This window comes from Phyllobates terribilis, unplaced genomic scaffold (assembly GCF_046119375.1).
Source record: "Phyllobates terribilis strain yellow unplaced genomic scaffold, ASM4611937v1 Scaffold_5__5_contigs__length_657084704, whole genome shotgun sequence".
Lineage (NCBI taxonomy): Eukaryota > Metazoa > Chordata > Amphibia > Anura > Dendrobatidae > Phyllobates > Phyllobates terribilis.
This window is the reverse complement of record NW_027362765.1, coordinates 206,864,473-206,887,121: the sequence shown is the minus strand read 5'-3', so window position 1 is coordinate 206,887,121 and position 22,649 is coordinate 206,864,473. Positions and strand designations below refer to the sequence as shown.

The following is a 22,649-nucleotide window of genomic DNA, read 5'->3' as shown; positions in this document are numbered from 1 at the left end:
TTATTGGGTGATCTCCTTATTATTGGGTGGGCTCCTTATTATTAGGTGGGCTCCTTATTATTAGGTGAGATCCTTATTGGGTGAGCTCCTTATTATTGGGTGAGCTCCTTATTATTAGGTGAGCTCCTTATTATTAGGTGGGCTCCTTATTATTAGGTGAGCTCTTTATTGGGTGAGCTCCTTATTATTAGTTGAGCTCCTTATTATTGGGTGAGCTCATTATTGGGTGAGCTCTTTATTATTGGGTGAGCTCCTTATTATTAGGTGGGCTCCTTATTATTGGGTGGGCTCCTTATTATTAGGTGGGCTCCTTATTATTAGGTAAGCTCCTTATTGGGTGAGCTCCTTATTATTGGGTGGGCTCCTTATTATTAGGTGGGCTCCTTATTATTAGGTAAGTTCTTTATTGGGTGAGCTCCTTATTATTGGGTGAGCTCATTATTATTCGGTGGGCTCCTTATCATTGGGTGAGCTCCTTATTATTAGGTGGGCTCCTCATTATTAGGTGAGCTCCTTATTGGGTGAGCTCCTTATTATTAGGTGAGCTCCTTATTAGGTGGGCTCCTTATTAGGTGGGCTCCTTATTATTAGGTGAGCTCCTTATTGGGTGAGCTCCTTATTATTAGGTGCTCTTTATTATTGGGTGAGCTCTTTATTATTGGATGAGCTCCTTATTATCAGGTGGTCTCCTTCTTATTGGGTGAGCTCCTTCTTATTAGGTGGGCTCCTTCTTATTAGGTGAGCTCCTTATTGGGTGTGCTCTTTATTATCGGGTGAGCTCCATATTATTTGGTGAGCCCCTTATTATTGAGTGAGCTCCTTATTATTGGATGAGCTCATTATTATTGGGTGAGCTCCTTATTATTCGGTGAACTTATTATTGTGTGAGCTCCTTATTATTAGGTGAGCTCCTTATTATTGAGTAAGCTCTTTATTATTGGGTGAGCTCCTTATTATGTGAGCTACTTATTATTAGGTGAGCTCCTTATTATTGAGTGAGCTCCTTATTATTAGGTGAGCTCTTTATTATTGGGTGAGCTCATTATTATTGGGTTAACTCCTTATTATTAGGTGAACTCCTTATTATTGAGTGAGCTCCTTATTATTAGGTGAGCTCCTTATTATTAGGTGAGCTCCTTATCATTGGGTGAGCTCCTTATTATTGGGTGAGCTCATTATTATTGGGTTAACTCCTTATTATTAGGTGAGCTCCTTATTATGTGAGCTCCTTATTATTAGGTGAGCTCCTTATTATTAGGTGAGCTCCTTATTATTGGGTGAGCTCCTTTTTATTGGGTGAGCTCCTTATTATTAGGTGAGCTCCTTATTATTAGGTGAGCTCATTATTGGGTTGTATATTTCTTTCTTGTATATTTCTTACATTTGTTATTAGGGTTTCTTCACTACTGGGGTCCCCACAGGGCTCACCCACCAATTTGTCTTTGTGTGTGTATGCTGGGGATTTTTTGTATGTTTTTTTAATAGTTTGTATTCAATTCCATAGAAACGAAATATTGTAAACTAATAATTGTTATGCTCTCAGTTCTGGCACACAGTCTTAATAATATTTTAGCAAAAAAATGGCCCCTGAAAAAAAATACAAAAAAGAAATAAAACTCTATTACTACATCTTTATGCGATTGTATGCATAGTATAGTAGGAGTGTGCTGCTTGTTGCTGCCACTACTATCACAAGCTGCCACTAGCACCCACCGTAGACCATGCACACTGCACCGGGCAGAGCCCCTCACTGCCCATTCATCCTCCTTCATACATTCTCTGCACAGAACTGTATTTATTTCCTGTCAGGAAGCATGTGCCCTTTATTATTGGGCAAGCTCCTTATTATTGGGTGAGCTCTTTATTATTGGGTGGACTTCTTATTATTAGGTGGGCTCCTTATTATTAGGTGAGCACCTTATTATTGGGTGAGCTCTTTATTATTGGGTGAGCTCTTTATTATTAGATGAGCTCTTTATTATTGGGTGAGCTCCTTATTATTAGGTTGGCTCCTTATTATTAGGTGAGCTCCTTATTGGGTGAGCTCCTTATTATTGGGTGGGCTCCTTATTATTAGGTGAGCTCCTTATTATTAGGTGAGCTCCTTATTGGGTGAGCTCCTTATTATTGGGTGAGCTCATTATTATTACGTGGACTCCTTATTATTAGGTGAGCTCCTTATTGAGTGAGCTCCTTATGATTAGGTGAGCTCCTTATTATTGGATGGGCTCCTTATTATTAGGTGGGCTCCTTATTATTAGGTGAGCTCCTTATTGGGTGAGCTCTCTATTATTAGGTGAGCTCCTTATTATTAGGTGAGCTCTTTATTATTGGGTCAGCTCTTTATTATTGGGTGAGCTCTTTATTATTAGGTGAGCTCCTTATTGGGTGAGCTCCTTATTATTAGGTGGGCTCCTTCTTATTAGATGAGCTCCTTATTATTAGGTGGGCTCCTTATTATTAGGTGAGCTCTTTATTATTGGGTAAGTGCCTCCTTATTATTAGGTGAGCTCCTTATTATTAGGTGAGCTCCTTATTATTTGGTGAAGTCCTTATTATTGGTTGAGCTTCTTATTATTGAGTGAACTCATTATTGAGTGAGCTCTTTATTATTAAGTGCCTCTTTATTATTGAGCGAGCTCCTTATTATTGGGCGAGCTTATTATTGAGTGAGCTCATTATTAGGTGAGCTCTTTATTATTGGGTAAGTGCCTCATTATTAGGTGAGCTTCTTATTATTGGGTGAATTCCTTATTATTAGGTGAACTCCTTATTATTGGGTGAGCTCCTTATTATTGGGTGAGCGCCTTATTATTGGGTGTGCTCCTTATTATTAGGTGAGCTCTTTATTATAAGGTGAGCTCTTTATTATTGGGTCAGTGCCTCCTTATTATTGGGCGAGCTCCTTATTATTGGGTGGACTCCTTATTATTAGGTGGGCTCCTTATTATTAGGTGAGCTCCTTATTGGGTGAGCTCCTTATTATTAGGTGAGCTCTTTATTATTGGGTGATCTCCTTATTATTGGGTGGGCTCCTTATTATTAGGTGGGCTCCTTATTATTAGGTGAGATCCTTATTGGGTGAGCTCCTTATTATTGGGTGAGCTCCTTATTAGGTGAGCTCCTTATTATTAGGTGGGCTCCTTATTATTAGGTGAGCTCTTTATTGGGTGAGCTCCTTATTATTAGTTGAGCTCCTTATTATTGGGTGAGCTCATTATTGTGTGAGCTCTTTATTATTGGATGAGCTCCTTATTATTAGGTGGGCTCCATATTATTGGGTAAGCTCCTTATTGGGTGAGCTCCTTATTATTGGGTGGGCTCCTTATTATTAGGTGGGCTCCTTATTATTAGGTAAGTTCTTTATTGGGTGAGCTCCTTATTATTGGGTGAGCTCATTATTATTCGGTGGGCTCCTTATCATTGGGTGAGCTCCTTATTATTAGGTGGGCTCCTCATTATTAGGTGAGCTCCTTATTGGGTGACCTCCTTATTATTAGGTGAGCTCCTTATTAGGTGGGCTCCTTATTATTAGGTGAGCTCCTTATTGGGTGAGCTCCTTATTAGGTGCTCTTTATTATTGGGTGAGCTCTTTATTATTGGATGAGCTCCTTATTATCAGGTGGTCTCCTTCTTATCGGGTGAGCTCCTTCTTATTGGGTGAGCTCCTTCTTATTAGGTGGGCTCCTTCTTATTAGGTGAGCTCCTTATTAGGTGTGCTCTTTATTATCGGGTGAGCTCCATATTATTTGGTGAGCCCCTTATTATTGAGTGAGCTCCTTATTATTGGATGAGCTCATTATTATTGGGTGAGCTCCTTATTATTCGGTGAACTTATTATTGTGTGAGCTCCTTATTATTAGGTGAACTCCTTATTATTGAGTAAGCTCTTTATTATTGAGTGAGCTCCTTATTATTAGGTGAGCTCTTTATTATTGGGTGAGCTCATTATTATTGGGTTAACTCCTTATTATTAGGTGAGCTCCTTATTAGGTGAGCTCCTTATTATTGAGTGAGCTCCTTATTATTAGGTGAGCTCCTTATTAGGTGAGCTCCTTATTATTGAGTGAGCTCCTTATTATTAGGTGAGCTCCTTATTATTGAGTGAGCTCCTTATTATTAGGTGAGCTCCTTATCATTGGGTGAGCTCCTTATTATTGGGTGAGCTGATTATTATTGGGTGAGCTCATTATTATTGGGTTAACTCCTTATTATTAGGTGAGCGCCTTATTATGTGAGATCCTTATTATTGAGTGAGCTCCTTATTATTAGGTGAGCTCCTTATTATTGGGTGAGCTCCTTATTATTGGGTGAGCTCATTATTATTAGGTGAGCTCCTTATTAGGTGAGCTCCTTATTATTGGGTGAGCTCATTATTATTGGGTTAACTCCTTATTATTAGGTGAGCTCCTTATTAGGTGAGCTCCTTATTATTGAGTGAGCTCCTTATTAGGCGGGCTCCTTATTAGGTGAGCTCCTTATTATTGGGTGAGCTCCTTATTATTGGGTGAGCTCCTTATTATTAGGTGAGCTCCTTATTATTAGGTGAGCTCATTATTGGGTTGTATATTTCTTTCTTGTATATTTCTTACATTTGTTATTAGGGTTTCTTCACTACTGGGGTCCCCACAGGGCTCACCCACCAATTTGTCTTTGTGTGTGTATGTTGGGGATTTTTTGTATGTTTTTTTAATAGTTTGTATTCAATTCCATAGAAACTAAATATTGTAAACTAATAATTGTTATGCTCTCAGTTCTGGCACACAGTCTTAATAATATTTTAGCAAAAAAATGGCCCCTGAAAAAAAATACAAAAAAGAAATAAAACTCTATTACTACGTCTTTATGCGATTGTATGCATAGTATAGTAGGAGTGTGCTGCTTGTTGCTGCCACTACTATCACAAGCTGCCACTAGCACCCACCGTAGACCATGCACACTGCACCGGGCAGAGCCCCTCACTGCCCATTCATCCTCCTTCATACATTCTCTGCACAGAACTGTATTTATTTCCTGTCAGGAAACATGGCCCAGCCCACTGCCCTGCATGTGACCAATCACTGCCCTTGTTTTGCTCCGTTCTATTACTCCATTGGTTTTCGCACGCATCAATCAAACTGTCCTTTCTTGCCCGCCTGTTTCGAATATTCGCTCAGCCAATTAGGAGCGTTTCCTGAGATCTCAACAGCCAATAGCAAGTAGTTGATGACGTAGGGTGAAGTTTCGCGGCAAAAAAGGAATTGGCGCGCAAATGGGCGAGATCTGGGAGATCCGGGGATCAGCTGGGGGGAGACAACAATAGCGCTCTCGGGACCACTGACTGCGGGCTGCGCCGCCGATCCCCCCTGCACCCTGCGCGGAGACCCCGTCTGTGTGGCACGGCTGAGAGCTCAGAGGATGGTGATGTCCCGGGACGTGTGATGCGGACTGGCCTAGAAGTGCGGGGAGCTGCAGAACAGATGCGGATTGTACGATTTCTCTTCCGATCGGATCGCACTGTGGTGTTTAGCACTTGGAGCATAGATGCCGGAGTTGGTCGGTGACTGTGACACCTCTGTCTTCTGACTGCAGACCATAGTCTGGGCTGAGTCCGTGCTCTGCTGGTCGCCCCTTTCTTTACCGCAGTAGGAATGGTTCCTGTTCCCCCTTTTATTCCCTGTTGCCGGATTATTTATCTCCCCTCCGATCCTTTTAACTACCTGGGTTATTGTTGTGATTGGCCCTGATGGCCCTTTAAATGTCCCAGTTGCTGCCCATCCATCCAGAGTTGGCATGGTTCCGATCGGTCACCTCTGGGTATTGTGCATTGTGACATTGGCTGGGAGTACCACCATAGTGCCGTGTAACCCCCACACACAGAGGGCTCCATGAACCACCCCGGCTTCTTTTCCCCCAAGTCTTGGTGATGTGGATTGTGCCCAGTGACGCTGGGTCTGGTTGGTCGTCCGTTCTTGGGTTGAGGTTTCTTGTGTAGACAAGGTTTTAATTGTGGACATGGAGCTAGGGAGGGAATAACCCCTCTGATCATGTCCCAGGACTTTGGGGTCACTTACGGCTGCATTGATGGAGATCTAGGGGCAATTTGGGACGCTGGTGGCACCATCCATGTGGCGGAGCAGCAGATCGTCATTATATCCACGCCAGATGTCCCGGGAGAAGGACCCACAAACACCGGCCTCAGTGAGGCGGAGCTGATGCTGTTCACTACCCCGCAAGGACCGAGCCCAGGAAGTGCGGGACAGAAGCCCACCCTTGGACGTCCTCCGGTAATCCCCTTTATTTGTTGCTTTTTTCCTTACACACTGAAAAACTTTAGGGCTTCTTTTTGGAGTGTTCCCCACACTTCCAGCTCATGAAATATGGGATCGGACATTGGTGTTAGCTGTGTGACTATGTCCTTTCTGCGGAGGTCGTCAGATCTGCCTAGGTACCACCATAGGAAGATGGGTGACTGCCACTATGGCGGTCTGTAATGACAGGCATTCACTATAGGGTGAATACAGCTGACTGGAGGATATGTAGTTCTCCTGTGATGACCTGTCTGACACACCATGTTGCAGCCACAATGGCCGCACTGTCACTTACTGTAAGCCGGCCAGTGTACACTGTATGCAGTGATGTAAGCCCCGTCTGGCAGTGGGTAGGGTTACCACGTCAGCGCTGGGCCTGCTCTTATCTGTCAGCTGCAGCCGCACTTTAACTGAGTTAAAGGGTCAAGTTTGACATGTGAAAGCTGCGGAAAATCTCCACCATCTTATCACCTATCCCCTATAGCGAGGCTTTATGAAGGTGATATATACCAGCCTGGCAGAGTGCCCTTCTGGCCTCTGTTGGGTGATTGTACTTCTATGGTTACGTATGCCAGGAGCTTGTATGTGGTCTTCATGTAAGGCTGAATTCACACATGCACAGGTTGAGGTTCTTGGTCTTACTATCCTTAGCCTCCGTTTCCCCCTTAACTGATGGAGGTTTCCCCCGGCCCTGGCATCAGTCAGTGACACATCGGCTGCACATGGATCTGTGTACTTTTTTTTTGTTTTCCCCCATTAAGGGTGAATTTGCTCCACACATCAGACCAAGCTCTTGATTGCCTCCATCTTTGTACAAAAAGACACTGAATTAGGTCCATATACTAAACAGGTCTGTGTTTTATCTGCAAAAAGCTGCATATAACCCGTACACAAGCCGCGGACATGTGAATGGGGCCCAAGTCTGTTCCTCAGTAAAATCCCATTGTGGCTGGTTAAACCCTAAACCTTTGTGCCTTCTTATTGAGGGACCCTTTTAGTGGAGTGAAATCTACTGTGTGAATATTGGGGGGGGGGGGGGGGTGTATGACCCTGGAGACTTTCACTGTACCGCATCACTTGTGAATAATATGTAGAGATATATGGCCGTTCTCCCTGAGGTGATAGCAGATGTATACAAGTGAAGGATATCTGGACGCTTCTTTCCGCAGTGCCACGCCTGTCCACAGGTTGTGTGTGCTATTACACCTTCAATGCCAGTCACACCCATGGACAGATTGTGGAGGAAAGCAGCCATGTTTCTCTTGTCTACAACCCATTTACCGTCCAACGAAGCCTGAAAAATGTGAGATTCCGTTTGAGGGGAGACTTTCCTCGCTTTCTGGTCTCTGATTGGCTAGTGCTGTCTGTCCCCCCCAGACTGGGTTCCCATGTCTGTAATGTGATGCATCTCCCTCTGGCAGAGAAATACTTGTTTCTCCACATCTAGCAGACGCTCCCCTACAAGTACAGGATAGGCTGGTGGCGGCTCACCCACGCTCCTGACATGGGCTGTGGTGGGGAAATCGCTGAGCAGATGTGACCCAAGGTGCGGCTTCTGGAGAGTCAGACATGTACTAGCCATGGCCTGCTGTGGGAGAGGCAGCAGTGCAGCTCCAATATCTACCCTCCCAATGGCTGGGCTTAGTTATACATAGGGGATAACTTCCCGACCGCTGAGACCCCACCGATCCCGAGACCTTGGGTTCTGAAGGGTCCTGTGTGAGTGGAGTGGTGGTCGAGTGTGCGGACTGCTGCTCCATGCATTCTTAATGGGAGAGCCACGAGCTGCGCTCAGTTTGTGTTCAGCACTCCCATGAGAATGAATGGAGTGGCAGTGAGCATGATCAATGATCGACCTCCGCCTCGTTTTTCAGAATCAGTTAGGGCTCCATTTGTCTGACCCCCAGCGGTTGGAAAGTTATCATTTATCCAATGGACCGGGGATCACTTCCAAACTTTGGTGGCTGTATTCTTGGGGCACATGTTTTTTGCTCTCTTGTGTGCACAACTTACAGCACACAAACCGATAAGTTAATAGGCCAAGTGACATGAGTGATTTCTTACACGCACAGTGGGTCTGGGTGGGAAAAAAATCCCAGCTATTCTCTCTGTTCTGGGGAGAAGTCTGTGCTTAATGTGCCGAATGGCGGATAACGGGCGCCCATCTGCAATATATCAGGTGCAAGGATCTAAACATGGCTGCAGGCAAATGTGTATGTCAGGCAATCCCGCCTGTTTTGTCTCTAGCAGTCACAAAACATGTGGCCACAGGAACGCGAACATGTCACTCGAGCACCCGCAATACTGGGTGCACATCAGAGCACCCTCGACAGACTCGAGTAACTGGCACTTGTGCTCATCACTAGTAATAATCAATGGGGGCCACCAGCTTTGGTTTGCTTAAAGGGAATCTGTCACCAGATTTTTGCTACCACATCTGAGACCAACATTATGTAGGGGCAGAGACCCTGATTCCAGGCATGTGCCACTTACTGGGCTTCTTGCTGTCATTTTGATAAAATCGCTGTTTTATCTGCTGTAGATCTTCCAGATATCTGAATGCTGAGCTCTGTATGAGCCCGCCCACACCGCTTTCTGCCTATGTACAATGTATACAGAAAGCTGCCAATCAGTTGGGGGGGGAGGGGTTATACAGAGCTCATGAATATGGAGGACTACCTGGCAGCAGGTTTACTAGTCCTGTAGTGATAATCTCCTGCTGATTAAAACTGATTTTATCAAATCTACAGTAAGTGACACATCGCTGGAATCAGGGTGTCTGCCCCTGCATCATGCTGCTGTCAGATTAGATGACAAAAAAACTGGTGACAGATTCCCTTTAACTGATGCAACTGAAAAAACAAGTGCAAGGTCCAATTGGACTTTGCTTTGATTTTTTTAAATTGCAATGTGTGAATGCAGCTTTAGAATACAACTTGTAATGTGCCTATCGGCTAATCTGAAACAATTGTGTTCCCTTTTTAAGTACCTGGCCTTCTTTTGTTTTTTTTTAGGTGAAGAGAAAGCTGGATTTGGAGGCCGGACACCGGTATATTCCAGAAGGACTTCAGACGCCACGTGGAAAGACGAGAAATCCTGCTAGAGGTGATTGTAGTTACTGGATGCCGCACTTGGACTATTGCGAGCCAGCCTGCCTTATACTGAGCTCAGAACTATCAAACACTGCTTTATTTACTTCCCATTGGTCCAGTTAGTTCTAATTTATGGTTTTGGATCTGGAGTCTTTATTCATCAGTTTGCTGCACGATTGAGCCTTAGTCAATAATAATTACTATAATATTTTATTTTAATTCTGGAGTGTTATGCCTGCTATAAAAGTTATTTTTGGGTGTTTTTTTTTTCTCTAGGAGTGAAGTCTCCAGGAGAAAGGTCCCGTTATGAGACATCTTTGAACCTTACAACCAAGAGGTTTCTGGAGCTTCTTAGCAAGTCCGCAGATGGAGTGGTGGACCTAAACTGGGCCGCTCAGGTCCTGAATGTGCAAAAGAGGCGGATCTATGACATCACCAATGTGCTTGAAGGGATCCACCTGATCACCAAAAAATCTAAAAACCACATTCAATGGCTGTAAGTAATAGAAATGTGTATTCTCAGCTGATAATCACAGATGACTCTCAGAAAGACATGTACCTTCTGTCTATGCCTCTGTTACTTTATAAGGATCACATTTCTTCACCCCATCTTAGATGTTTTTTGTCAATAGTCTCCATATATAATATTTCTAACAAGACTTTGTTTTCCAGAATGTTGATGCTTGTGGTAGTAATGTTTCATTGGCTACTATGGGGAGGGTACCGTATTTTTCGGACTATAAGACGCACCGGACCATAGGACGCACCTAGGTTTTAAAGGAGGAAAATAGGAAAAAAATATTTAAGCAAAAAATGTGGTCATGATGCCCTGTTATGGGGGTGGTGGTCTGCTGCTGACACTGGTATTGGGTTAATGTCCCCTAATTCTGTTAATATCCTCCATCCTGGTATAAGTGGCCCCCATTGCATCCTGGTATGCATGGCACCCCTTTATGCCCCCCATCCTGGTATGCATGGCACCCCTTTATGCCCCCCATCCTGGTATGCATGGCACCCTCTGAGGCCCCATGACGCTGCCTACAAAAAAAAGAAGAAAAAAAAGAAACCATGATACGCGCCTCCTCTCTCCTCCAGCGCTGTCCCGCTCTGCTGCCGACACTCACTGTGTGAGCCGTGCATGGCTGGGACTCTGTGCGTGGGGGAGCAGTGACCATTCAGTCTCTTCACCAGCCGGCACACTGTACAGCAGCGCGGCTCCTGCTTCCGCTCTGCGGTCAGTGTGCCAGCTATTAAAGACCATGAATATTCACTACAACCCATGGGAGTGGGTTGTAGGGAATATTCATGAGCTTTAATAGCTGGCACAGCAGGAGCCGCGCTGCGGCTCCAGTGTACCAGCCATTAAGAAAAATGAATATTCATTGCTCTCCACGCCCATGGGCGTGGGGAGCAGGGAGTACTCATTTTCTTTAGTAGCGGGCACAGAGTAGGCTGCAGCAGGCGGCTGCTGCCTCCTGTGCCCTGCTGATCTCCCGCTGCTGCTCTCCCACACCGACCACCATGCGTCCATACATATAGTATTCGGACTAAGACACACACACACACACACACACACACACACTTTCCTCCAAAATTTTGGAGGAAAAAAGTGTCTTATAGTCCAAAAAATGCAGAAATTTAATTAGATCTCTAAATTACCTATATGTACTCTTCTCACTTTTTACTTTGCGCTGCCTCTTTGTAGCGGGAACAGATCAGTGGTGGAGTCCAGCAGCAGATGCCAGATGTTGGCGAAAGATTGTCAGGATCTTGTGGCAACGGAGCAGCAGTTAGATGAACTGCTTCACATGTGCACCACACAGCTGAAACTGCTCACCGAGGAGTCCGAGAGCCAACAATATCCTTTCTAGAGTCTTAGAACAATAGAGGTTTTGAAAGTTCAGATACAAAAATGCAGAATTGGAGAATGCATCATTCTGAGTTTTCAGATATTAACTTATATTCCAAAATGGCTGTTTTAAGACGACCAATAAGTGCGCCATTAATTGGAACCCAATCCACACTCCACTGCATAAAGGGGGCATTATGGACGGCTTAAAGGGTACCGTCATGTTAAAAATAAATAACTCGCAGATATGGGATTAATCTGCAGGCAGGTTAATAGTGTTCTGAACCTGCTGCACTGAGAGCCCCACTGCCAGGAGGAAATGAGCTTTATTCCTCAGGGAAGGCTCTGGATTTCAGCCATATGGGGGGCCTGCGTGGCTTCAGTCACTGCTCTATGCCTAGTGAGCGACAGCTCTAACCGCTCCCCCGGCACTTACTGACAACTGGCTTAGCACTTATGCCCTAGTGAGCTAGATGTCAGTTGGTGTCTGGGCGAGGTTACAGCTGCCACTCACTAGGTACTGAACAGTGACTGAAGCTGTGCTGGCCCCCATATGTCTGAAAGCCCTAGGCTAGGAGGGATAAAGTTCACTTGCTCCCGGCAGTGGGGCTCTGTGCAGGCACTAGGCAGCTTCAGAAAGCTATTAACTTGCAGATTAGTGATGAGTGAGCGTGCTCGTTTAACCGTTTCGCCGAGCACGCTCGGTTGCTTACCGAGTATCTTCGGCATTCTCGTATATTATGTTCGAGTCCCTGCGTCTGCATGATTTATGGCTGTTAGCCTCATCACATGCAGGGATTGCCTGTTTGGGGAATCCTCACATGTGTTGAGGCTGTCTAACAGCCATAAATCATGCAGACGCAGGGACTCGGACTTGATATACGAGCATGCCGAAGATACTTGGATAACATCGTTCATCGCTAATGCATGTTAATCTCAGAAGACTAGTCCAAGGCAAGTCTCTGGCCACTCCTTGACCTAGATGGACACATCTCTCCCTGTACACATACCCGCTGCACTAGACTGATGGATCTGTCGCCATGTAAGTGAGAAGCCGCTGGGGACATGCCTCGGACTAGTCATCCAAGAAGGATTCTTGTCACAGCGTTTGTTAGCCTCCTACATGGCTACAATAATGCAGCTTCTGCCTGATTTGTGCTGCTTTTAGTTCAGGCAGCATGAGTCAGCTGATGGATTCCTTTTAATGTTTATCCAGGCACAGTGCATTAGGGGGCCTGCACCGATCACACACTGGTGGCCTATATTAAGGAGCAATCAATTGATATTCCTAGAAAATGATTTTGGTTTTGCATTGCTTGATTATATTATGCAGAATGTTGCCGTATACATGTAATTACTTGGTGCTGCCATGCTTGAAAAATTGGCTAAGACTTTTTTATAAGCATTGACTTTCCTTAACTGGTGGCACATTGGGATATGTAACTTGCCAGGACCTTCGTAGCATTGCTGACCCCTCAGAGCGCATGTTGATGGTGATTAAAGCTCCTCCAGAAACACAGATGCAAGTTTCTGATCCCACAGAGGTAAGCAGAAAAGTCTGACAGGCCGAAACCTGGGAGGTATGGAAAGTAGAAGTGCCTTCCTAAAGGCTTTCAGGCTGCCCTAATGTAGCTTGATTGTCTTCATACAGCCGTAATGCCTGGCCCTTTAGTGTCCGTGGAACCATTGGCAGTCCGAACACTGGCTGTATTAGGGACACCAGAATGCGGCTACATTCGGTCTGATTTCTAAGAAAAAAATGAGTGTTTTGCTTGCTCTTCCAACTTGGCTCTGCCATTGAGAAGTTGAGTTGTACCGAGCTTTAATGTGGATGCCGAATGGGTTTTATAGTCAATGCTGTAGACAGGTGTATTTTTAAATGGACATTTTTAGGGATGTTAGAGAATTTTTTCCAGTTTGTATGGTTTATTTTTTTCCTTCTCTCTGTAGGGTCTGCAGATTTCTCTTAAAAGTACCCGCGGACCCATTGATGTGTTCCTCTGCCCAGATGACACTTCTGGGGTTTGCAGTCCAGTCAAAACCCCGACCAAAGGTACTAGTTCTTCTGACAACTCGCCAAGCAAACAGAGCGGAAACGAGTCCACAGTTCTGGAAGCTTCTCAGGATATTGGCATAGGCCTGCTTTCTTGTGACCAAGGTGAGGATCCTGCTCTTCTAGGTGGGAGAAGTAATCTATAGTCTCCTAAGTGATGATGTAAATGTCTGAGGAAGTGTTCCTATGCAGGCATGATTCATTTCTCTGTGAAGCCGTACATGTCTGTATCTGCACCATACTTGTGCTTTTGTGTTATCGGTGTGTGAGAATGTGAAGCATGCTTGGGTAAGTAGCTGTAGATGTAAATTATGCGATGAGAATAGACTTGTATGTTCTAGTCCAACATTGGAGGCAAGTGATATATTCCAATAGAAAAAGTGCTGGTTACCCTCAGTGTGCCTCTGAGCTGACAATGCTGCTCTTTCCGATACTTCAATACCCGTCATAGCCACCTCCTGTCTGCTGGGCTTTTTATATTTTGCTGGAAAGAATTTGGGTGTTCTCTAAATGAGGCTTGCGGTGATCATAAAGGTGTTTGGTTTTATGTGCATGGAAAACACTCATATAGACATTTGCTTGTGTGAAAGGTCACTGATGCAGAAGTTTCACCAATGGCTTATTTCTTAAATTTTAAATGGGATCCAAGGGGTAACTTTTCTCCTTGCAGAGAGTGACATGTCAAGCCTGACATGCCGAGGTGAGGAGACTTTTAAGCTGCAATGCTCCTCTGGGAAATATGCAAATTGTCTCTTCAGAGAGGAAGAGAACTAGAACGCTAGTGCCACCTATAGGAAGTGGCAGTACCCCAAAACAGTGTCTGCAAATTACATATTGGCTTTAATCTTAAGTCATGTGACAAGGCTCATTAGAGAGTTGATATTGACTTTTTTTAGGATTGCTATTTCCTATAGATGGCACTAGAGCTCTAGTCTGCTTCCTCTCTGAAGAGGCAATTTTAAAGAAACACCAGGGTCAATCTCTAACCCATGTATGGTGAATTTTGTCTAATGCAGAATCTGTTCCTTTATGGAAGGGTTGACTTATGGCTGTCACGGGATTTATGACCCTTCTGTAGTTGTGTTCATAGCTTACATTCTTCCTTTGGGGTTGTGCATGACCTCGTGATGTATAATGATTGAATGGAATGAGCCTTGCATTCCCCTACTGAGAAAGGGGTAGCTTATCTTTGAATATAAGTAGTATCATTGTGTAGCCTTTTTATTTTATTTTTTTGGATATACTGTAACTGCAATGCCTGGTGATTTTAATGTATATTTGTTGTTTCCAGAGTCTTTGCTATCACCGGAGACAGACCTCCCCTTGGGTTACTCCGCAGAGGACCTTCACCTGTCCCCAGTCACTGATGGTGTCCTGCCTGATTTTCTCCCTGATGAGTTCATCAGCCTGTCTCCTCCTCTCTCTCATGAGTACCACTTTGGGCTGGAGAACAGTGAGGGTGTAAGCGAACTCTTTGACTGTGATTTTGGTGACCTGACATCTCTGGACTTGTGCAGTGAATACTGAAACAGCCTTTACATTGGGCCAGACCAGCGCCTATTTCCTCCCCTGCATTAACTGTACTGGTTGCACTTTGATCTCTGGGAAGACTAAGGGTGCGACCATTGGCTGACTGTGGATGGGTAGAATTTCGGCCACTTGTCCAGCTGCAACGTGTCATGCACCCGAATGCTTTTTCCCTGTTACTTGCTCATTACATATAAGCAATTAAATCTGCACTTATACCAGTAATTTCTGAAGGTGCGCACCAGTAGCCTAATCATAGCACTTGCATTGAGTTGTTGAAGACCTAAACATGGATGTATCAGCCACCGAGTAACGCAGCCATACGTATCTACTACACCTCGTGAAATTGAAGTTGTATTTTTATGTTGATTCTTAAAGACTTGTGCAGACCCGTCTAGCATCAGGAACATGCAGCGCTGGCTTCTTCAGCTGCTCAATGGTTTGCCGAATGATGAACTCTTCATAAACTGACCTGCTGGTTACCGAGGGTGCTTTATGTCCTTCTGCTTTAATCGTTCCTTAATGTCTCCAGCGTTCTGATTTATGTTCCATTATAATTTATTTAATTATTAATAGTCAGTAACAGAAGAATTAGACTTGTCCTTCACCATCAAGGTGACGCCAACGAGAAGGTTTCTCCAGGGAACTGCCACTTCTGTTGGGTGAAGCGAACGTAGTGAATTAGGTGGCCTAAAGCCAAGTGTTACGCTATGGTGGCAGCAGTCTATATGGCATGCCACCTATAGATTCATGTTGCCCACACTGTACAGTTCAGTCCTACGTTACAGTATGAGTGCCGCTGACTTCTGCAGAATTGGTGGTCTTTTAGCCTTCGTCTCTGGCTCTGTCCACGTCTGCGCTATGGGTTCTGGTATACACAGTGTCTTATGGTCCACATTAACTTGTATTAGGGTCCGTTGGTTTTATAGGAAAAATGCTAATTTTCCCATCAAAAATGACAGAATCTGAGTATCCCAAGCGGATTTGTGAATAACCCACTGAATGCTGGACTATTTGTGTGAAATATCATTGCTTTCCATGGGTAAAAAATCTTAACAGATCTGTCCATAGTAATCAATCAGATTACTGTGGAAAAATAAGTGTTTTATACTTGGGGCCTATTCTTAAAAAAAAAAAATAATGGCAGTAAAGAACTTAGTCCTGTCCTAAGGATACTTTCCTGATGTACATAGAAACCTGCGGGTGCAAGGTTTTCTGCACTTAACTTTCCTATAGACCCTCTAAACAGTATTTATAAGCGTGTTTTTCTACCCTCCGTCCCCCCTGGCCCTTTAGAAGAGCACTTTGTCATGGATGTTCGCTTAGAACGGACATGACATATGTGTTGGTAAATATCTCGGCTTAACTTATCTGTAAATCTTGTTCTTGTTTTCCAATAAAGAGATTTTCAGCTGGATGTTGTTTCCTACATTACAAAATGTATAAACGCATATATAATGGGGGGGCTCCTTCCAGGCTCTTTGTAAGGGGGGGATACTGCCGGCCGATACCTGGTTGGCTCAGGGTTCTGAAGCAATGGTAGTTGACGTAATACAGTGGCTGAGAAGGAAAAACAAACAGCCCAAGGGTGGCGCTATACCTGGGCAATAAAGGCGGATGTTTTATAAACCTGCGCAGCCCCTTTTATACCAAGCTGCAATAGCGAATGTGCCTGAGACTATTGAGCATTAGCCCTATTTCCGGCCATCTGCTAGTCTGAAATGCTGATGTAAACGTGCCCTTTTAATCGAAGCCTGTGTCAGTCTTCTCCACACATGCTACTGCCCATATTAAAAAGATTGATTTCAACGACTGAGCAATTCAGAAAGTACTTACACAAAACTTTATTTTTAGATCTAAATTCCTTTTCATTCCTGATTGGGAAATAAGTGGTTTGCGTTGGCACGATGGATGGGTTCCTGCTTGGAGAGGAAAAACAATGGCTGCAATTAATCGAATTCACATCGGAAACTGTGAAGTGCTATATATGCTTTGAGAACTGCATTAAAATGGGCAACAAATGCTCGATAAGAGCAAAGCACGATTTTCCTAAGTCTGGGGATCTGTTAGCCTTCATTGCAGATTCTAATAAAAATGCTGGATAAATGTTGCTGTTTTCTCCAGAAAATGATGTACACCATTAAAGAAGCACTCCTCCTCATCAAAGTTTTTATCCTATTAATATTGCGCAATCATCATATTATATATATGATTGCTTGACTACATTATATTGATAACATATTAGGTGGGCTGCGCTGCTAGAATAAACTGATTCTTCAACAATGATAAGGCTTTTCTTTTTCTATTTACAACGCGTTTCAACGCCATACCAGCATCTGTTATCAAGTGGGGAAAAAAAAAAATAATGGCTGACATGGTTTAAACGCGTTGTGAATAAAGAATACCTTATTGTGGAAGAATCTGTTTACTCCAGCAGTGCAGCCCACCTAATGTATCTATCCACCAGCCATGGGGCAGCGCCTATACAGGAGTTGTGCCTGTCACAACTCCACCAGGTGAGTGATGCCCACTCTCCCTCCATAGGGTAAATGCTTGGTTCTCACCCTGTTGTGGTCTCTGTTCACCATATCTAGATTTCTTCAGTATGTTGATCTTGGTGCAGCAGTTGACAGGCACATTTAAAGGATCTTGAGCTGGCCATGTAAAACAGTATGCAGCATAGAAGTAAGGTAATAAAGTATATTATAAAAATTCTTACAGGGATTGTAAATTTAAGCGCTGAAAGGGGTATTCCCATCTCCAAGATCCTATCCCAATATGTAGTAGGTGTAATAATAATATTAGCAAATACCTCCAATTAGAAATGTAGTATAGTTTTTCTGATTCGCTATGTCTCTTTCCTCATGTGCAGGCATTGCAGGACCTTAGCTATTTGCTAGTTGTCATAACCATGGATACCTAAGTCACTATATCTGTGATTGTAACCATGGATACCTAAGGTTCTGCAATATTGAATCAGAAAAACTATATTACATTTCTAAATGGGGGTATTTGCTAATATTATTTTTACACCTACTACTATTGGGATAGGATCTTCGAGATGGAAATACCCCTTTAACGACCGATGCCGTACATTTTCTTCATAGGTCACTATGGAAAGTATGAAATCAGCCCAGGGACTGAGCCTGCTTCACGTGACAGAATCTGGCGGTGGTGTACAGCCGGCATCTGACTATAATGTAGCCACCGGAGCGTGCTCTGACAGCTGCATTTCTATCACCATCTCCTTCTAAGAACCGCTGACTTACCATGGCAGCCAGAGACCTGCTGATGACCCCCATATCTGCCACCTATGTCCTCCTTTGTTAGAACTGCAGTTTTATCATATACATTAATATGATTGCAGGTTCAAAGCCCTTAGGGCAGCTAAGAAAAAATAAAACAAACATTTTAAAAAATCACTCCCCTTTTCCACCTTTATAATAAAAGAAAATAAAACTGTTGAGTGTGTGTGTGTGTGTGTGTGTGGGGTGGGGGGGAGTCTGGTCTATCAAAGTATGAAATTATTGATACTGTACGATAAGTGCTAAAAGAAATGAATACTCCAGAATTGCAATTTTCCAGTTTGTCCTTCATGACTGCGCACCAGGAGGTTTTACCCGGGACAGGATCACTGAGAGGTTAAAAGGTCCTTCTTACCACCGCACTCCAGTGTTTTTCTTGTCCGTACAATGGACCGTCGCAAGAGAGGTGCGCTAAGAGAAAACACCCAACTTCTTCAACTTCAGGGTATGGACTAAGGTAGTATTGGGTGGGTCCCAGCCTTTCCTCCTCTAAAGTGGTCCCTCAGCTGTCAACCAGCCACAGTATCATCCAGCATAATGTAGTATTCCTGGTTGCGATGCCACTTCCCTCTGAGGAGGGCTCTTGGCGTTACCAGTTTCCCCATTCCCCATTGTTTTGAAGTGTGGCCAGTGGCAGAAGTTATGATGTGGAAACGAAGGAGTGAAGCCACAGTTATGGGGGCAGCACAGGTAAGTGCACTGTATAAGTGTTGCCTCAGATGGTCTAGGCTTCTGGACTTATCCAAATGTCTTGCCTCCGTGCTGAAGCTGGGCCGCATGCCTGGACTATGTCTCATGTTGTGGCCTCTATAATTGTTTGGCTTCAGGGTTTTAACTTAGGCCTGGGCCATCATGGTTTTGACCACATTGAGGTACAATAGCCCTCAGATGTTTCTATGGTGGTCTCATCAGACAAGAATAAGTCGGGCAACTTCATCCGCAGTGGGCCATCTTATATTAATGCAGCACATTATATGGAAGCTGCCAAAATATAAAATTATTTCAACTACATTAAGTGCTGAACAAAAAATAAAAAGCAAAACAAGCCCTCAAACAGCTCCATCAACTGGAAAAAAAGTTGTGGGTTTCAGAAAATGATGCCAATATTTTTTTATTTTTTATTTTTTTTTACAAATTTCATAATACAATACAACTTTAGTGGTAAAAAAAAAAAATATCAGAAAAGCTGAACAAGTTTGGTATTCCCGTAATTGAACTGATCTGGAGAATCAGATTGTCAGCTCATTTTTACCAAAGAATGTACACCGTAAAAGCAAATACCCAGGAACAATGTTGGAATTGTGTGTGGGGGTGTGGGGTTGGCAATTTCACCACACAGAATGTACTGCTAAGCGGGAAGAAAGATTCCATGGTAAAATGGATGAAGCAATTCAAAACTACGACTCATCCTGCAAAAAAAACAAGCCCCCGTATGGGTATGTCTACGAAGTAAAAAGACAAAAAGTTATGGCACCTGGAAGAGGGTGGGGGAATAATGTTGCTCAAACAATGAATAAGTCCCTGATCCTTAAAAGGTTAAATAAAAAAAAAAAAGTTTGTCACTCGTTAACTTCTTCCTCAAAGCGTAAGATTAGAATAATCTGATTAATGGCTGTGATGGGAATAGCATATCATGACTGCTGCTTTCTAGATAGTTCCAGCAGAGAACTAGCAGACTGTTCTGAACATCAATGGTATAATTGTCTTTTGATTGTGCAGAGTCTTCTAGTGGAAAATGATTAATTATTCTGAACTTCTATACGTTTTACACAACTCCATCTGTCACGCAGAATTTCTACTGACCTATGGATGCATTATATAAACTTGGATACCAATATACCCATACATCTTTATTGCTTCACTAAATTTGTGTTTGTGTGCGACCTGCTAGAAGAACCTGTTCGCTCCAGTAAAATTTTGTTGTAGTTTTCGGAACCGATTCATCAAGACTGCTGTTTTTATACCGGTCTTGATGAGGGGGCATGTTGGAGTCACTCCTGATTCATTATGAGTTGCACACCTATTAAGGAATCAGGAGTGCCTCCATGCACCTGGCCACTAATCTTACTCCAGTCAGTTTTTTGGCGGAAGGAATGCCACAGGTTGTGGCGTCATACCCTCATCCCGCCCCAGCTCTGCCCATTTTGGCATGACAACTCCAAAACTCAGTGTTGCCAAATTTTTCAAATCGATTTGTGACATGCAGAAGTAGTGCTGGTGCTTTAAAAACATCCAGCAACTAGAGGGGTTAACACAGGAGAAGGGGAGTGTTTTAGCAGAGCCCCAGGGGAATTTTGGTGAAGTTGTTTAGTAGAAGCAGAAGAGAAGTTTGATGCTGGACTAGTCCAGAAGAAGTTCTTGAGATCATTGGGAATGGGATTAATCAGCAAAGATATCAAGTTGCAGCTGAAACAGTATCTACACTGTGTTCCAAATTATGCAAATAATATTTTCTCAGATTTTCCCAAATTACCTATATGAATTGCAGTCATTGTAATTTTCCAGTCAAATAACTATTAGAGTACAATTGAAAGGTTTTTGTACAAACTGCCTATGATAACAGTATATTTTTTAAAAAATAAAAAACTCAAACTGCACTCAAAATGCATGTTCCAAATTATTATGCACAGCAGAGTTTTCAACCTTTTCATTTTAATAAAGAACAAAAAAAATGGTCATTTTTGAAATTATAAGCATTTGCATAATAATTTGGAACACAGTGTAGAAGATCCTGGCATTTTGGATGAAGTCCTCATTGAAAAAATGAATGAGGCCGCTAGTTTGGAGTCAGAGAGCGAACAGAAGTTAAAGAAAGGCTCTGCTCCTAAAATCACCAAAATGAGTCAGCTGAAGTTGGAGACCTCCGGTGGCCAGTCCGAAGATCATCATAGAGACCCTCCAGTGCCACCTCCAAGAGGAAACCTTAAATCACCAACAAAAGAGAGGCCTGCCAGCCCTCCCACTGAATGGGAGGAAGTATTAGGAGAACTGCAAGCCAAGTTGATTGAGGTGAAAAAGTTGATTCGTTCCAGGCCAACCTGTAGCCCTCAGACCCAGGAGTGGGTTCCAAAACAGAAGATACCCGGCTTGAGAAGTATGCCGTTCATCAAATTAGAGTACGGTATGTGTCCACTGTCTAAGATGTGGTGAGGAAGGACATTATGCCAAAGAGTGCCAATGGTCACGGTGGTTTAGGTTAAAAAACAGGAGGTTGCCAGTGCAGGGCGACTGGTAACCGCGACACGGAGGAGGCCCCAGAAGCAAATCCAAATCTCACCAAACTCCAGAACGGCGAATGAGGTAAAACGTCTGCGTCAGTACTATTCCCAAGTGTGTTCCCGTCTACAACAGCTGCAAGGGAGACAGGGGCATCAGTTGCTTAATGCCCAGTGTGGAGGTCAAACGATGTACTCCTGGGAGGAGGATTCCCCAGTCAGTATAGATAGCCTCATCAGCCTAATCGGTGAAAGGTGCTTTATACAGTGCCAGCTAGATGGGCTCCTAGTAAAACACTGTGGAACACAGGAGCCCAAGCGAGCCTTTTAAATGAAGAATGGAGAAGGCGTTACCTGCCACACACTTGCCTTCGGTCACTAAAAGAACTCTTGGGACCAGTGGAACTCCACGGCAAAGCATTCAACCAGATCGAAATCCCTTTCATAGGCTGGGTGGAAGTGACTTTCCAACTCAGGGCCATGAAGAACAGCAAGACCATTGAGCTCTTGGTTCCTTTTCTCATGACCAGTGATCGGAATGTGGCAGAGGATCCTATCCTGGGTTGTAATGTAATCAGTGAGGTCATCACAAAATACAAGTCAGGGACACTGGTGGTGGATGCAATTGCCACATCGCTTGCCATACCCAACGCCGTGGCGGAAAATGTGATTCATAGAGTACAGAAAGCACAGAATACAATGGACCTAAAAGAAGTCAAGGTAGGCTGGCGCCCAGCCATCATCCCTGCAAACTAAATGGTGGGGGTGAGGTGTGGAGTCTGGGTAGAACCAGGAAGAAAAGTACAAAAAAGACTGTTCGTGCCAAAAGACTCCTCAGAACTTCCGGAAGACCTACTTCAAGGTGAGACTGTGCTTACGATTCCTACTGGTGGGATTGCTCAAGTGACAATACCGGTGATGAATACTACGAGACACAAAATTAGACTGGATCCAAAGACTGTGTTAGGCCACATCGAAACCGTTAAAACGGTATATCCAGCCAGTGTGAGACCCGCCCAGGGGTCTACAGTTAATTCAGTCTCCCGACCAAGGAACAGTAGTTGCCCAGGGTAAGAAATTGCACGACCCACCTTGGAGTCCTGGGATCCCCCAGTACCCCTGGAACACTTGTGTGCTGAAGATCTAGCAGTCGCAAAACAGATGCTGAGAGAAGAGTGTCATGCGTTCTCCAAAGATGACTCTGATATAGACTGTATCCCATCGTTGCAGTTGAAAATTAATTTGAAAGACACAACCACAGTAACCAGAAGTTACATGTCTGTGCCAAAACCATTACACCGTGAAGTGAAAGAATATT

At 43.8% G+C, this 22,649-nt stretch overlaps 1 protein-coding gene across 1 annotated transcript; it reads left to right on the top strand.

Moving 5' to 3' along the window:
* Positions 1-5,190: 5,190 nt before the first annotated feature.
* E2F1 (E2F transcription factor 1) lies at positions 5,191-16,228 on the top strand. The gene is made up of 8 exons (XM_073683759.1): positions 5,191-5,468; positions 6,036-6,266; positions 9,305-9,395; positions 9,659-9,878; positions 11,088-11,242; positions 12,663-12,775; positions 13,182-13,389; positions 14,576-16,228. Exons 1-8 carry the CDS (start codon positions 5,421-5,423, stop codon positions 14,809-14,811), a joined length of 1,302 nt encoding a protein of 433 aa, XP_073539860.1. The 5' UTR covers positions 5,191-5,420; the 3' UTR covers positions 14,812-16,228.
* Positions 16,229-22,649: the final 6,421 nt, after the last annotated feature.